General features: G+C 44.7%; 1 protein-coding gene across 3 annotated transcripts in view; it reads left to right on the plus strand.

The window, feature by feature from the left end:
• ETV6 (ETS variant transcription factor 6) overlaps nt 1-14248 on the plus strand; it is a 243710-nt gene that overhangs the window by 93349 nt on the left and 136113 nt on the right. For 2 of the 3 annotated variants that reach the window (XM_055336782.1, XM_055336780.1), the window contains exon 2: nt 367-496. In XM_055336782.1, coding sequence (XP_055192757.1) covers nt 367-496 — 130 coding nt within the window. The remainder of the gene's footprint in view (nt 1-366; nt 497-14248) is intronic. The other variant, XM_055336781.1, reaches the window with a different exon arrangement.

Here is a 14248-nt window from a genome sequence, read left to right on the forward strand (position 1 = left end):
ATTTTTGAAAGAGGAGTCTTCTAGAGCCATTCTCTTGGACGCGCTGTTTCATTTCCTCCACCTTGTCTCGCCTCTACTTGAACAAACCAACTAGTGCAGAGAGGAGAAAACGGACACCTACTGACCCGAGTCCAAAGGAGGAGCCCCACATTCAGCCTTTCCAGAGGCTCGTTATAAATCCTAAAGGCTGGCGATCTGGAGGCCAGCTAACGGCGTGCAGGGTCTGGAGAGGGGCCGCGGGGGCCTGCGCCGTGAGGCCCGCTCCCCCAGGGCTCAGGTGCCCCCTCCCTGACTTGACACCCAAGTCAGTTCCAAGCTTTCATTGTCTTCTTCCCCCTCCCCTCTTCCTGCCCTTCTTTTTAACAGCAGGAACGAATTTCATATACGCCTCCCGAGAGCCCGGTGCCGAGTTACGCTCCCTCGACTCCACTTCATGTTCCAGTGCCCCGAGCGCTCAGGATGGAGGACGACTCGATCCGCCTGCCCGCGCACCTGCGTGAGTGTCCGCGCGTGCTCGGGGCGGGGGTGGGGGGGTGCTGGGGGGGCAGGGGCAGGCGGGGCGGGGGCGGGGCGGCGGGCGGGGAGGGCAAGCTCTGGAACTGTTGTCCCTCGGGGCTAGAGCGCGAGGCTGCTTTGCAGTCTCCCCCTCCGCCGCCCCCACCAAGGGCTTTGAAAAGCTCGAGACTCCTGTCCCCCGAAGACAGGTTACCCCGACCTCTGGCAGTGCGCGCTCCCCGGCAGAGTCCGCGAAATCTCCTAAGAGGCAAAGTGAACTTTTTGGGAACATTTGTCTCCCTGACTTCACACTTAACTCCTCTTTTTAGTATTTTCAGAGGCCCTAAATTTTGGCCAGTTTCTGAGTTAGACTCTGTCCCTGCTTTGCTTTTAGGCTGTATGTTCTTCCTTTCTTTACAGAGCCTCTCCTCTCCTCTCCTCTTTTTTTTTTTTTTTCCCCATGTTGGCTGCTTTTCTTTCCTTCGTTTTACTGCCTAGATCCGGCCTTCATCCCATCCTCTCCTCTCCCCTCTCCTGTTCTCTCATGCCTGCGTTGCCTCTGGCTCAGGTTGGTTGTTTGTTTTGTTTTTTGTTCTTTTTTTGCTCAGGTCGGCTTGAGGTCTTTCACCTTTCTGCCTGAGACCGGCTCTGCCCCTTGCCTCTCCCAGCTCCCTGCCTGAATCCTCTACTGCAGCTTGGCAGAGATCAGGGCCAACGCACTTGTGCTGTTGGGGCCAGTCTCCAAAGCAGCCGACACCTGTCGTTTCCTTTTTGTCTGTCTTTCCCGTGCTGCCACCCAGCCTAGATGATACAGCATGATGGGCCAGCTGGGGAGAATGAGTCACCTGATTCCCACCCTGATCACAGTGTCCAAGAAATGCCAGGTTTTCTGGCTTGAATATTGTCCCAAGGGCGCAAATTCCAGGCTGTAGACGACATGGGAGGAGGGTCACCTTGGCCCTTCCCTAGCGGATTCCTGATGCTTCAGTGGTGGCACATTTGTGCTTGCCATCTCTTTCTGGCGTGGTAATGCTCCCCAGGATATTCTCCTCCTCTTACTCCACCCCTCTTCAGAAGCCAGAAGGTTGCTTGCTGAAAGTGGAGAACAAAAAGAGACGGAGGATGCAGGCTTCTCTTCGCTCTCACCCCATGATAATTCAGGGAATCAAGTGACTATGATGCTGGATGCTGGGGAGCCCTAGAGGAATATCTGCTGGCTTATCTTTTCTCCTCCAGTGAGGATGGTTGCTAAGATCATGGGGAGGAGTTGAGGGCCATGAGAACCCTTCCTTTCCCTCCTCCAGCTTGCTGTGTCCCTCAGTATTTACAAAGTTGCTGCAAGTTAGAGTCAGCACATTCTGGCTTCACTTGGGCCAGGAGGTAAAGGGCATCACTCCACTCTCCCATCTTCTCCACAGTGAACTTTTACAGTTGAGATTGGGACTGTAGAGGTCCTGTGCCAGGGTCATGACTGTGGGCACTGTTGTCCTTGGTAAAACTGGAGTGACATGGTACCAGTGGAGCAGCAGGACTGGAAAAGACACTGAACTCGGGTAATAGCATCTTTGCCTCCAGAAGCTGTCCTGTGACCGGTATATTCCCTTCAGGAATATTCACCTGCAATTTGAACATGTTCATGCCATGTAGGCAAAACACTTCTACTATCTAATCTCATTCATTAAAAAAAATAATAATAATCTCATTCATTCATTCGTTCTACAAATATTATTGATTATCTGTGCTGTGCCAGACCCTCTTCTGGATACTGGGGATACCAAATGAACAAAGCAGACTCCTTGCCCTTACAGAGTTTAAAGTCGAGTACAGAGGGAAAAAAAATAAGTATGAATGCTTGCCCCAAGTGAGCTAAGATTTCTCTTATAGTTTTTCATCCCTTTATTTTGAGATACCCCTCCGAGGAGGCCCTAACTCTTGGTTTGCCTCTGGTTGCCTTTATTTTTGGAAGCTCTTTTATCACAGGACTGCCTCCCTGTAAGTAGTTACCATGGCAGAACAAACTAAGGTACACACCAAACTAGCTAGTTAGAAGACCTTAATTCTTTTTTTAAAAGCAAGTTGTTTTTTTTTAAGATTTTTATTTACTCATGAGAGACACAGAGAGAGTGAGGCAGAGACACAGGCAGAGGGAGAAGCAGGCTCCATGGAGGGAGCCCAACCTGGGACTCGATCCTGGGACTCCAGGATCATGCCCTGGGCGGAAGGGTGCTAAACCACTGAGCCACCTGGGCTGCCCTGAAGATCTTAATTCTTAATTAGTTCTGCTGTTGAACTAGCTGGTTGACCATGAGTCAGTCATTATAATACTCAGTTTTTCTACCAGGAAAATTTATGGTAGAACCAGAGAATATTTTAATCGCCCTCTTAACTTTATTTATTTTTTTAAGATTTTATTTATTTATTTATTTATTTATTTATTTATTTATTTATTTATTTATTTGAGAGAGAGAGAGAAAGATCATGAGCAGGAGGGAAGGGCAGAGGGAGAAGTAGACTCCCTACTGAGCAGGAAGCCCAATGTGGGGCTCGATCTCAGGACCCTAGGATCATGACCTAAGCCAAAGGCAGATGCTTAATCAACTGAGCCACCCAGGCACCTGGCCCTCTTAGGTTTAAAATATCATGATTTCACTTACGGAGTCATTTTCTCTACTTGGAACTGTCTCTTCTATACCAACACTGTTGCTGGAGTCAACGGTTTCCTCATGGGCCTCAGCTGGGCTGCCTACCACTGCTCTGCAGGCCCTGCCATGCACCTAGCACACAACTCTAATAGCTGATATTTGTTGTGGGATTGCCCTGGACCAGGGACTATTTGACGTCCTTTATGTAAATTATTTTATTTAATTTTCCCAGCAGTACTGGTAAGGTAGATATAGATATTCTTTTAATATTCATGTCACACATAAGGAATTTAGGGCTTAGAGAATTTAAGTAACCTGCCAAGGTCACACAATTAGTAAGAGGTAGAGTCAGGATTCAAACTCAGTTCTGACTACTGAGTCTATTATGCCACTATGTAAGTGTGTTTAATAAATACTTTTTTGGAAAGATGGATGAATTCAGGGTTGACGCTTAGCCAATATTCACCGATGTGGCTATAGTGGCTGAAATGGTTTATGGCTGGAATCTTATAACTGGTCAGTGAATTGTGGAATAGTTTGCTTATGTCCCTCAGATGGGACGGATGGATCCCCACATGTATAATGATCAGATATAGGATTGTAGGATATTACTCCTGACCTTAGAATATAATCAGGTGTTAGAGTATGGATTCAGGTCAGGTTGATGCCTTTTTCTGGCAGTCTGGCTTTGGAGACATCCAGAGTAATCTGCATCAGCCCTGTGGTCCTGACATCTGGACTGAATCCTCTGAAAATGGAGGCTCCCAGACTCTTGCTGTTTGTCCTCAGCTGGGGCTTTCCACATGAGGCTGAGCTGCCCTCCTCCCTCTCCTGTTCCAGGATTCAGCTGCCCATCGAGCTGTTTGAGAAACAACTCATGTAGCCCCTAGGATGGTTGAGGCTGTGCCATATACTTGAAGATGCATCCCAGCTGGGTTTCCAAACCTAAAAGAAAATAAATATTCTAACAAGGGAATTGGGTTATTGCTGTTTTAATCTGGGATTCCAGACAATTCCCAATGGAATGCTCATGGAAAGTACGGGGAAGAATCTGGAAGCCAAGACAGCAGCAGGACATTTATGGTATTGCTAGGTTGAAAGCATTTTTAGCTGCTTGTTTTAAAGAGATACTCACCAGACTGGTGAGCCTCAGAGTAGCTGCTTTTCGAACCATGTGTCCTCCTTGATCTCCAGATAAACCTTCTCTCTTAACTCTTTTTTCTCTTTTCATTCTTAAGTCAAAATATATCCTTTTCTGGTTGGAAGGAAGGCAGGGCTCATGATATCAAAGATTCTCATACAGAGAGTTTCTCACCATTTTGTTCTGCCAACACCAGATATCCAATCTGAAGACCCAGTGAGACAAATTAGCAAGCTATTGAGAAGTAGAAAGTAAATGCCTTTCCTTCTGTTTGCCTGTGATAAAAACAAAGTGATAAATGGTGCAAAGTGTTAAGTGGTGACTGTAGAGGACTTGATAGGGCCAGGTGGGATAGTCTGGGGTCTAGGAAAGGAGGAGGGCCAAGGGGAGACGGTGCCAGCCCTGTGCCATCCTGGCCTGGCCACCTCACTGCCTGCATGGGTAGGCTGGTGCCTGTCAGCAGTTGTGCACAGGTTCCTGGAACCTCCCTGTGTTACTAGGAGAGCAAATACAAGTATGTTTATTGAGCAGACAGAAAGGGCTTCTTTTTTTTTTTTTGCCTCCTTTCACAAAGGATACTGACTTATTTTTGAAGCTTGAGGGTAGAAGTGCTGAAATACAATTATAGCAGGTAGGTGAAAAATACAAAAAAGTTCTAGTCCTTAAAGGGAACTAGCCTCTCATCATACCTTGAAAACACTTAAAGGACCAGAGACCCCTGAGAGTGCCTAGAGGAGCTCACTGTTGATTCTCCAGCCACTGAAGACCATTGTCTCATTCTCACTCAGGGCCTAATGGTGTAAGGGGGAGACTTTTTCTTTTTTTTTCTTTTTTTAAATATTTTTTTTTTTTTATTAGAGAGATAAAGTGCAAGCATGAACAGGGGGAGGGGCAGAGAGAGAAGCAGACACCCAGCTGAGCCTAGAACCTGAAGGGGCTTGATCCCAGGACCCCGGGATCATGACCTGAGCTGAAGGCAGACACCTAGCCAACTGAGCCACCCAGGCCCCCCTGGGGGGAGACTTTTTCTCTTGTGTCTGCCCAAAGACCACCTTTTTATAAATTCCTGGGGGGAAGAGTGGGTGGTAAGGGGGCAGCCATAGGTGCTTCAGGAGGTGGTGCCAACCCCGTGAAACACTCAGCCTCAAACAGTTACGCTCAGGGTTGCCCATCTGATTATAGTAAGTATACTTCAGACTTATCAGGCAGAATTGAAATCACTAACTGTCTTTTCTTTTTTTCTTTTTTTAAAGATTTTATTTATTTATTCATGAGAGACAGAGAAAGAGAGAGAGAGATAGAGACAGAGACATAGGCAGAGGGAGAAGCAGGCTTCATGCAGGAAGCCTGATGTGGGACTCAATCCCAGAGTCCTGGGATTATGCCTTGAGCCAAAGGCAGATGCTCAACCACTGAGCCACCCAAGCGTCCCACTAACTGTCTTTTCTTTATTTTAAATTTCGTTTCACCTGATTGTTTTGGATTTAGCTGATACAATCACATCCCATCACAGGTTAACCTTATCTGTTTGCCCAAAGACTCCGCATTTTGCAGTGTTGGTTGGGCCTACTCAAACCCTTGTGAATTGATATTTAAAAATTAGAACCTAGGACTCATTCATCATTTTTAATAGGGTTACAGTTTATGATGTTGCGGGTTAATAAATAGCCATAATAGCAGCTCAGAGTTTTCTAGAAGCGGAACACCAGAAATAGTCCCTTGGCTCTACTTCCTTTCCTTGTGAATCTTTCAGAATTCTTACATTACTACTCCTACTTGTGTGTGTTTAATAATTTAATTTAATGCCTTCCTTTGGAAACGTTACCTCGCGGCTCACCCACTTGGTGATTTTTGCCTTCTCTGCAAAGTAACGGAATTGAAGACAGTCACATGGCAAGCAAGGCTATATTAGAACCAGGATAGTGAAACGGGATGTAGTGCCTCGCTTTCCTAATGAGCTAGAGCAACCCACAATTGTATATACTTGCAAGTTAATTTTGTTCCCTCAGAAGAGACAAAAATGGGAATTAAATATCATTTTTCATGTTTTGTATTGTTATAAGCAACAGCATGTGCTCCCATATATTGTCTCATTTAATCACAGAGCCGTCCTTGAAGTAGGTGTTACTAAGTCTGTCTTATTGAAGAGGTGACTGGGGCTCCCGTAGATCCACAGAATTGTCTAGATTCACACCAGCCTGTGAAGAGCCAAATGTGATGTCTATTTAAGAAGTCACCATGTAGGCTTCTTGGGAGAACACATAATGACAGGGTCTTGTGGACTTGAAAGTAGCAGCACTGTTGACTGTTGGAGTCTGGGCGGCCTTGGGTGCAGGGACTGGGAGCCCTTTGGTTCTGGTCATGCACTTGACCATTGATTTGTGCTGAACCTTGACCAGTTGGTTTCCACCAGGAACCAGGCCATGAAGGCCTCAGAGGTCCAGCTGTAGGAGTGGGGCTCAGTCATGTCCTCCCATTCTCTGGAAGTTCACCAGAAATGACCTGGAAACAGGTCCCACAGCTCTTTTTGGCGATTCCAAATGGAAAAGCATGGTAGTAGAAAGGACTTGGGTTCAGAAAGACCTGAGTGGGCTCACATTCCAGGGCTATGCCTCCCTTGTTAGACGATTTAACCTCTCTGAAACTCACATTTCTAATACATCTACTTATGAGGCTGCCCTATAAGGATCAGAGCTAACTTATGGGTAGCACCTAGCACAGTGCCCAGCAAACAGTGGCCAGTAACTCACTGGAGCTCTTTCAGTTTCCAAAGCTGATAAATAGCCTGATAAGTAGGCTTCCTCATTTTCAAGGACCAAGAGACGCGTGTATGTCCTTGTGTGTTTTGCTAAACAAAGGGCCTAGAGTTTTGTCTACCTAGCACTGAGACAGATTTCCCTAAGTCACACGGGAAATGAGCTCTATTCTCTAACAATGCTACGGTCTCTGGGAGCTCGGTTCTGCTCTGGAGCACTTTCCTACCCCATGCTCTCCACACCTCTGCCTGGAGTGGTTTTCTTCTGGCCCCAATCCGTAAGCCTCCCTCCTCAGCCTTCCCTACTCTTCTTCTAAAACCCAGCAAGTCCTCCCCTGTCCTTTGCTGTTATCAGCGTTCCAAAAATGGCCTCTCCTCACACAGCTGCCTGTGACGTGTCGTGACGTCACCGGCAGAGTTGAGGCAAGGACATGGGGAAGATTTCCTTCTCAGTCAGCACCTGACAAAGCAGTGAGGACTTCTCACAAAGATGGCCAGCCACCCGTGTTTTAGATCTTGTTTCCCTTAAGCCTTCCTTCAGGTGCCTCCACTTTTCACATTCAAATGCTTGAAAGCTTTCTGCGTTTCCAGCAGCACAGGCGGCTGTTTCAGGGCCCTGCTTAGCTGCTTCACACAGCTTGAAAAGAAAAAACAGCCCGCAACAGAACAGCCAGGATGCTTTGGAAGGGAAATTTCCTTTTTGGGCTTGCAGTCTGAAAGAATTTCCGATGCAGGCAGACGTTAATTCCTAGCTCCATGCTTCCTGATAAGGAAGCAGCTTCAATAAATGCAGCTATTTATAGATGTCTTTAAAAAAAAAAAACATATAACCAGAGGTCTATTGACCTTTTCTTTCACTTTGCATTTCATGCCGTGCGCTCCGTGTACATTTAAGGCAGTTCCTCCAGCAGAAGCTCTGACAAAGCGCCTGTGATCTGGGGGGATGGAGGAGGCAGGGCTCTCAGTGTCCTTGGAATTCTGAAGTTGGCGTTTGGAAGCTTCTGGCAATTGATGGTCCCTACCTGGTGTTGTGGGTTATTTATGTGAGCCCAGAGACACCGCACACTATTCTAGACCAGGATTGAAAAGTTCTGACAGACTACGCCAGGCAGCCATTTAAAAGTAAGAGCTAAGTAAGAGCTTAAAAAAAAAAAAAAAAAAAAAAAAAAAAAGTAAGAGCTGATTGAGAACCAGTCAGTTCTCTGAGTAGAGACTGCCTCTCAACTGTCTCCCCTTGGACTTGACAACCGACCGGACCTCTGTGGTCTTTCTCTTGGCATATTAGGGCCCCTGTCCAAAAGTTCCATGGTCAACTTCGTATATAGCTACACAATCCTTGCTGACAGGCATGATGAAGAGTCAGGGTGATGTTGGCTTGAAATGGCTTTCCTAGGTTCCTCCTCATGTCCTCTTATCACAGGCGTTGACTGGGTCGAGTCTATACAAACAGGATGGAGTTTCCATTCTCAAACAACAGATATTTTCTTCCATTTTGCTTCAGGCCTAAGTTAGATCTTATCCAAGCTCAGACTCTTGGAATTTCTGACCAGAATGACTTTGACCACCTCATCTTTATGTTTTTCCGGAGGTAAAAGTGACCACAGACCTTTGGATATTACTGATTTCCCTGTTGGCAGAGGAGGATTCTGGTTCAGGTGCCTGAACTGACCCTGTGAGTTTTGGGGCTTCTTCCTTCTGGTCCCTTCTGAAGCAAGGTAGAGCAGGATTTGAGAGATAGACACTGTCCCTGGCTCTGGCCACATGCTGCCTGTAAATTCCCAAGAATAATTAGTTACCCTGCCCTGATATTACTGCTTCCATCTTGGGTAGGTGGATTAAACTCCGTTCCTTTGAAATTAGACTCTATTTCTGTTTCCTCTAGATCATGGATAGAAATAGCCTCAAATGGAGCTCCAAGATTTCAGTAATAGAAATGCAGATTGCAGATATAGGTACTGGATAAAGAGCTGTAGATGTGTGGTGGATGCAGATTAGATGCCTGGAAGGAAAAGTCTAACCCAGGCAGGGCTGTGCGGGGAACACTTGATTTTACCAATTTGCTGAGGCTGAACTCTCTGCGGTGGGAGCATTTACTAAAGTGGTTCACTGAGGAGGGAGGGGGAAGGTTTCTAACAAGTATTAAGGGAAAAAGAAGGTACCTAGATGAGTCTTGAAGGGCGTGGAATAGTAATATCTTAGGGAAAATTACAGGAGTAGCAGGCAGTCTATGTAGTTCCACCTTAGAAGTCACAATATTAGGATTTAATTACCCATTTGTTTTCCAGGAGTGGCTTATTTTTGCAAATGAGTTTCTTTTTTGTTGTTGTCATACCCCACCTGCCAGTTTGCCAGAACTGTGCTTCTTCCTTAGGAGCCATTGTGAGGTCAGCTGTGTATAAGATGCTTCTCTAAAGAAATTTCTGTTTTGATAATGTGTGGAATAAGTAATCATTGTCACTGCTGTTATTGAGCACTTTCTGTGTGCCAGGACTTATATATATATTATTCTGAATAATCTCTAACAGTGCGAAGTAGATATTACATCTGTATTGTGTCTGAGGCTCAGAGTGACAAACCACTTGACCAGAGGTCACACGGAAGCAGGTGAAGGATCCATGATTTGAATCCAGGTTGAATCCTAAAACTTAGGCTTTCTGTCACTTCACTGTGTTGCTTCTTCATTAGGAACTGATAGAAGTCATGATTGGAAGCTGTTGGTTAGAAGGAGGAAATCCCAGCTAACAGCTTGATTTCTTTTTTTAATTTAAGTGAAATTTTTATAAACAACAGACAGGAAGGCCAAAAGGGATAAAATGAGTGACATAAACTAAATTACCTTGTGAAGTAGTGTAAGAAAAATGTTCAAGTTCAGTCCTCTATGCAGACTGTTATTGGTAGTGTATTTTCGGGTACCTCTATAAATTCTGGATAATGTTAGAAACAAAATTAAATGCAAAAGTGATGATCCACCTCCCGGATGATTATAAAACAGCAAGAAAGATGATGTGCTCACATGGAGATTATAGTAATGAATTCACAAAATGAAGCACTTCACTTCCTAATGCTTTCTGTTCATCGGACATGTTTCAGAAAAGTTGTATGACATTCAGTGCCTCAGTTTACCAACATGGCATATGTTCCAGGAAATTCTCCCACAGGGTAACAGAGCAGGGAGTGTACTTGTCTGGGGCTGGTCCTCTGAGCATTGGCCCAGTGTGCTTTGTTTCGGGTTCTGGGGTTGGAGGGTCATCCCAAACAATCTGTTATTTCTCCCAGGGTCATTTGTGAAGCAAAGCAGCTTTGGTGTATGATTCCCTGGGGTCCTTCACAGCTCAGACGTTTAATTTGTTCTTTAATTACAGAAGAGAAATACAAGGGATATTAGCAGTGGAGCATTATCTATAAATCGCAAACATCATGATTCTCACTTCTAGCACTCAACATCAAATTTTAGTTCAGATGGTGGTATTTTGGTGGCACAGGAAGTTGTCCTCTACTTTAACTGTGACTGTTTTGTGAGGATGCCCCTCTTGTGAGGAAATATGGAAATTCAGCACCTGATACTGTTGGACACTTCCCGACACTGCCCATAGTGAAGATGAGGCATAAGGTAGTTCTTCAGCCTTGCAGGTTTTCTGAAGGCTTTCACAGCCACTCACACCTTATACGGGGTCCCGGGAACCTTCTCGCTGATCTCAGGCCTGTTCCCTGTTTCTCATAGCCCTGAGAACTGCAAGTTGGCTCTTTGCCCAGTGCATTACACACAGGTGTGGCTTCTGGTAACTACCTACTTGACCCCAACTGCATGATTTGTGGGAATCCCCTCTGCAACTTGAGGCACGTTTGCCTTTCCTGTAACCTGTAAAAAAGACAATCTACAATTTGCTCCTTCTGTAGATGCCCACTGGGTTTCCGGCTTCACAAAGCCAGCTGATCTGCATGGATGGGGCCGCCCTATCCTCCTTCAGCCGGCCTCATAGCACATGCACAATTAATACTGCATTAATTAATTATAGGGGGAAAAAAGCGCAGTTGGCAAGGGAATGAAGGCTTTCAGCTTCTAAAGTGAAGGCTTTGATGCTGAGCTTTAAAGTACATTTCCATCCGCCCCAGCCAGCAAAGAGAATCTGTGACACTTATACCATCCCATGGGCATGAAAACTCACACCCAAGGAACTATTTCTAAATAGGGGCCCTGAACTAGTTACTCAGATCATTCACTTATTGCCACAGGCTGTGAAGAAGGGGTGTAGGATTCAGGAGACAAGAATTGCCCAAAGCAGCAGTGATTCGTGAACAAAGCTGATGAGTGGTTTTATTTGCCTCCTTAAGTAGCTCTCAGGTCACCAACATCAGGAACTCATTGTAGAGAAATAAATATGAGCAGATGACTTGGTGCCAGCCCTCTAGAGGAAATAAAATCACTCTTTCTTCTTCCTCCTCTGATGCCTTACTTGGGGAAGTAGCCCAAAGGCAGTGCAAGTTCACAAACCTGTTGTTCTGATGGGTTGGAAAGTTCTTCCGTTTGGGGTGGTTCTTCTATCTTGGGCAGATTGTTCTACTACAAGTGAACAAAGAGGAGGAGAAAACGCTTGCTTTTCTTTTTCATTCTGATTTCTTCCACATCATCATTCTCGTGGTTCTGACTCCCACACTTAATCTTTTCACTTCTTGTGTGAGGTAGTGGTGAAGCCACTGCACAAAATCCCCGCCCTGGAGAGAGAGTTTCCCTCCCTTTCCCCTATTATTTGCAGCTCTGTTTCAGGCATTTTGTGTGGTGCTCCTGCTGCCCTTAAAACCTGGCCACAAATCAAATATTCACCCAGATATTTGAGATTTTAGTGAAAGGCCTTTTAGAAGTACCAGAACAGAGATTCCCTGAGAGAGATATTCCTCCCTCAAGAGCCATGAGTTATAAATGTCCTTCTAAGCTATACTTGAATTCTCTGATCATGCTGAGAGGAACTTCAGAGACCCACAAAAATCAAAACAGATGTAAAATTTGTTTGGAGCTTGTAAAAGGAAAAAAAAATTTCTTTTGATTCTTAGGCAAAGAGAAATTTTACTTCAGATGAAATCAAATGAGTGTGCGTGCGTGTGTTTGGTTCATATTGTTTCATGGCTATTACTCCAGATAACTGCTTCACAAAGCTTCTGTGGTGATTCCTATTAGTCAAAGTGATCCAGGGAAAGAACTTGAAAATACAACTGGATTTTGTAGTGCTGGCATTGTATATCTAGCTGTGTAGCAGTCTCCTGTCTCGTACTTTCTCGTTTGCAAAAGGAGTATTGAGATTCAGAGAGTGGCTGGCTTCTAAACTTTTATTGTCCACATGACGCTACTATGGATCTAGGACAGAGGGTTTCGAGTTGTTTGTGAACAGGGCTAGTCTTATGCTTCAGCAGGGTATGTGGTCACCCAGTTGCAGTGATTTGAGAGTGCCCTGAACACAACTGCCATGATGTTGGAAGCTCCACTGTTAAAATATATTCCTGTTGGGTTGGGCATTGTTTCTACCAAGCTCTACTTTTTAACAGTAAGTTGTTAGGACAACAACTAGTACCTTGGAGAGTGATAATTAATACATTAAGTCCCTGATATCTTAATGAAAATTAGTTTGTCAAATCTCTTGAATCTTTTGAAATAGGAAAACCGTGGCCCACATGGAAGGCCAAGGGAGGGAGCAGAGTTGGAAAAAACTGTGATTTTGCTTAGGGTTGGCCTCCTCCATGGAGAAGACTGATAGAAAAATTGAATAGAAAATCGAGGCTCCTTGATTTAGACAAAACATCGTGAAGCTGCACCTCTAAGACCAAGATGAGTAATCGCATATTTATTGCGCCTGGCTGTTGGTCTCTAGACGTGGCCAGTGTCAGTACTGACTGAACAAAGTCGGACCTCCTCTGGCAAATGGTCAACTTGAAAACATGCAAGTCATCTTCATTGCCTTGAGAGGAGGAGAAATTTTGAGTCTGAATCCTTAAACCTTTCAACCATTCCTAACCAGAATGCCTTTACCTCTGAAGTGACAAAATGTTTGATTGTAATACCAGCCCCATCCTGCGGTTATAAGGGACCTGTTAATCCAAGTCTCAAGTTGAAGTGGTCAGGAAAATCTTGACTTGTGGAGAATTTAAAAGGGGCTAGCCAGAGAGGAGTGGCTTATTTGAGGAGTGGGTGTGTGGAATTTAGGAGGAAGATCCTTCATAGCTCTCTGTGTGCACTAATAACTAACATTTACTAAGTGCTTATGGAAGGCACTTGTCATATGTATTATGTCATTTAATCCTCATGACAGCTCTTAAAGGCAAGTTTTATTATCCCCACTTCACTGATGAAAAGTCAGGTTTAAAGAGGGTGAGGAACTTGCCCTGAGTCGCAGAGCTTGTAGTTGGCAGAGCAGGTTCCTCAGACTCTGCTCTACATTCTCCCTCCCAAATGTAATCCAAAGGCCTATTCCCTAGACCATTGTCTTTGAGAACATGAAAAATGATGTTGGGTCCCCCTTTGAGATTCCGCCATGGTTAAAACCTCATAAATTTTAGAAAAATGGAGTAAGTCACTGAAATAAAATTATGCATCTGCTCCATGGAAAATATCTACCATAACCCCAAAACCTCAGAGTTAATATATTCAGATTTCAGTGAGCTATATGATTCTCACTAGTCCCTTAAATATGGCTCTGTTTCCTGGTAAACAATATCCCTTACAGAGTCCTGGCACACGAATAGCATAATAAGATCAGATTCTATTGCTCTGCCATTCTAGTGCCATCTAATTGCAGGGCAAAAATCCAGGGCTGTCTCAGTTCCTCATCTGTCCGGGTCTCTTTGTCCTACTGGCTGCTCAATGGTTGGAAGTTCAATACCACTCCCTCCTTTTGTGCTTCTAGGCTCTGTGTTGTTTCCTTTTCACAATTTTTGTTATGTTTTGTTTTTAATGAAGTGATTTGAAATGGAAAATTAAAAACTTAAGTAGGATTCTGATAGTTTCCTGCTAATGCCTCTCTGTTAAAAAGCTTCATATAATACTATATATTATTATTCACTTCACAGCTGCTCTGGGCGCTCACCCACTTAGTGATTCACAATATGTCTGAGAGATTAGTTTTACAAGGCTGTGGTTGGAGATATGTTTCCCGTCCATGTTTTACTTGAAATCTTCACTGGGGAAGTTTGTGTAGAAAAAAAAAATACCTACCACCCTTGATAAAA

This window comes from Nyctereutes procyonoides, unplaced genomic scaffold (genome assembly GCF_905146905.1).
Source record: "Nyctereutes procyonoides isolate TBG_1078 unplaced genomic scaffold, NYPRO_anot_genome, whole genome shotgun sequence".
NCBI lineage: Eukaryota > Metazoa > Chordata > Mammalia > Carnivora > Canidae > Nyctereutes > Nyctereutes procyonoides.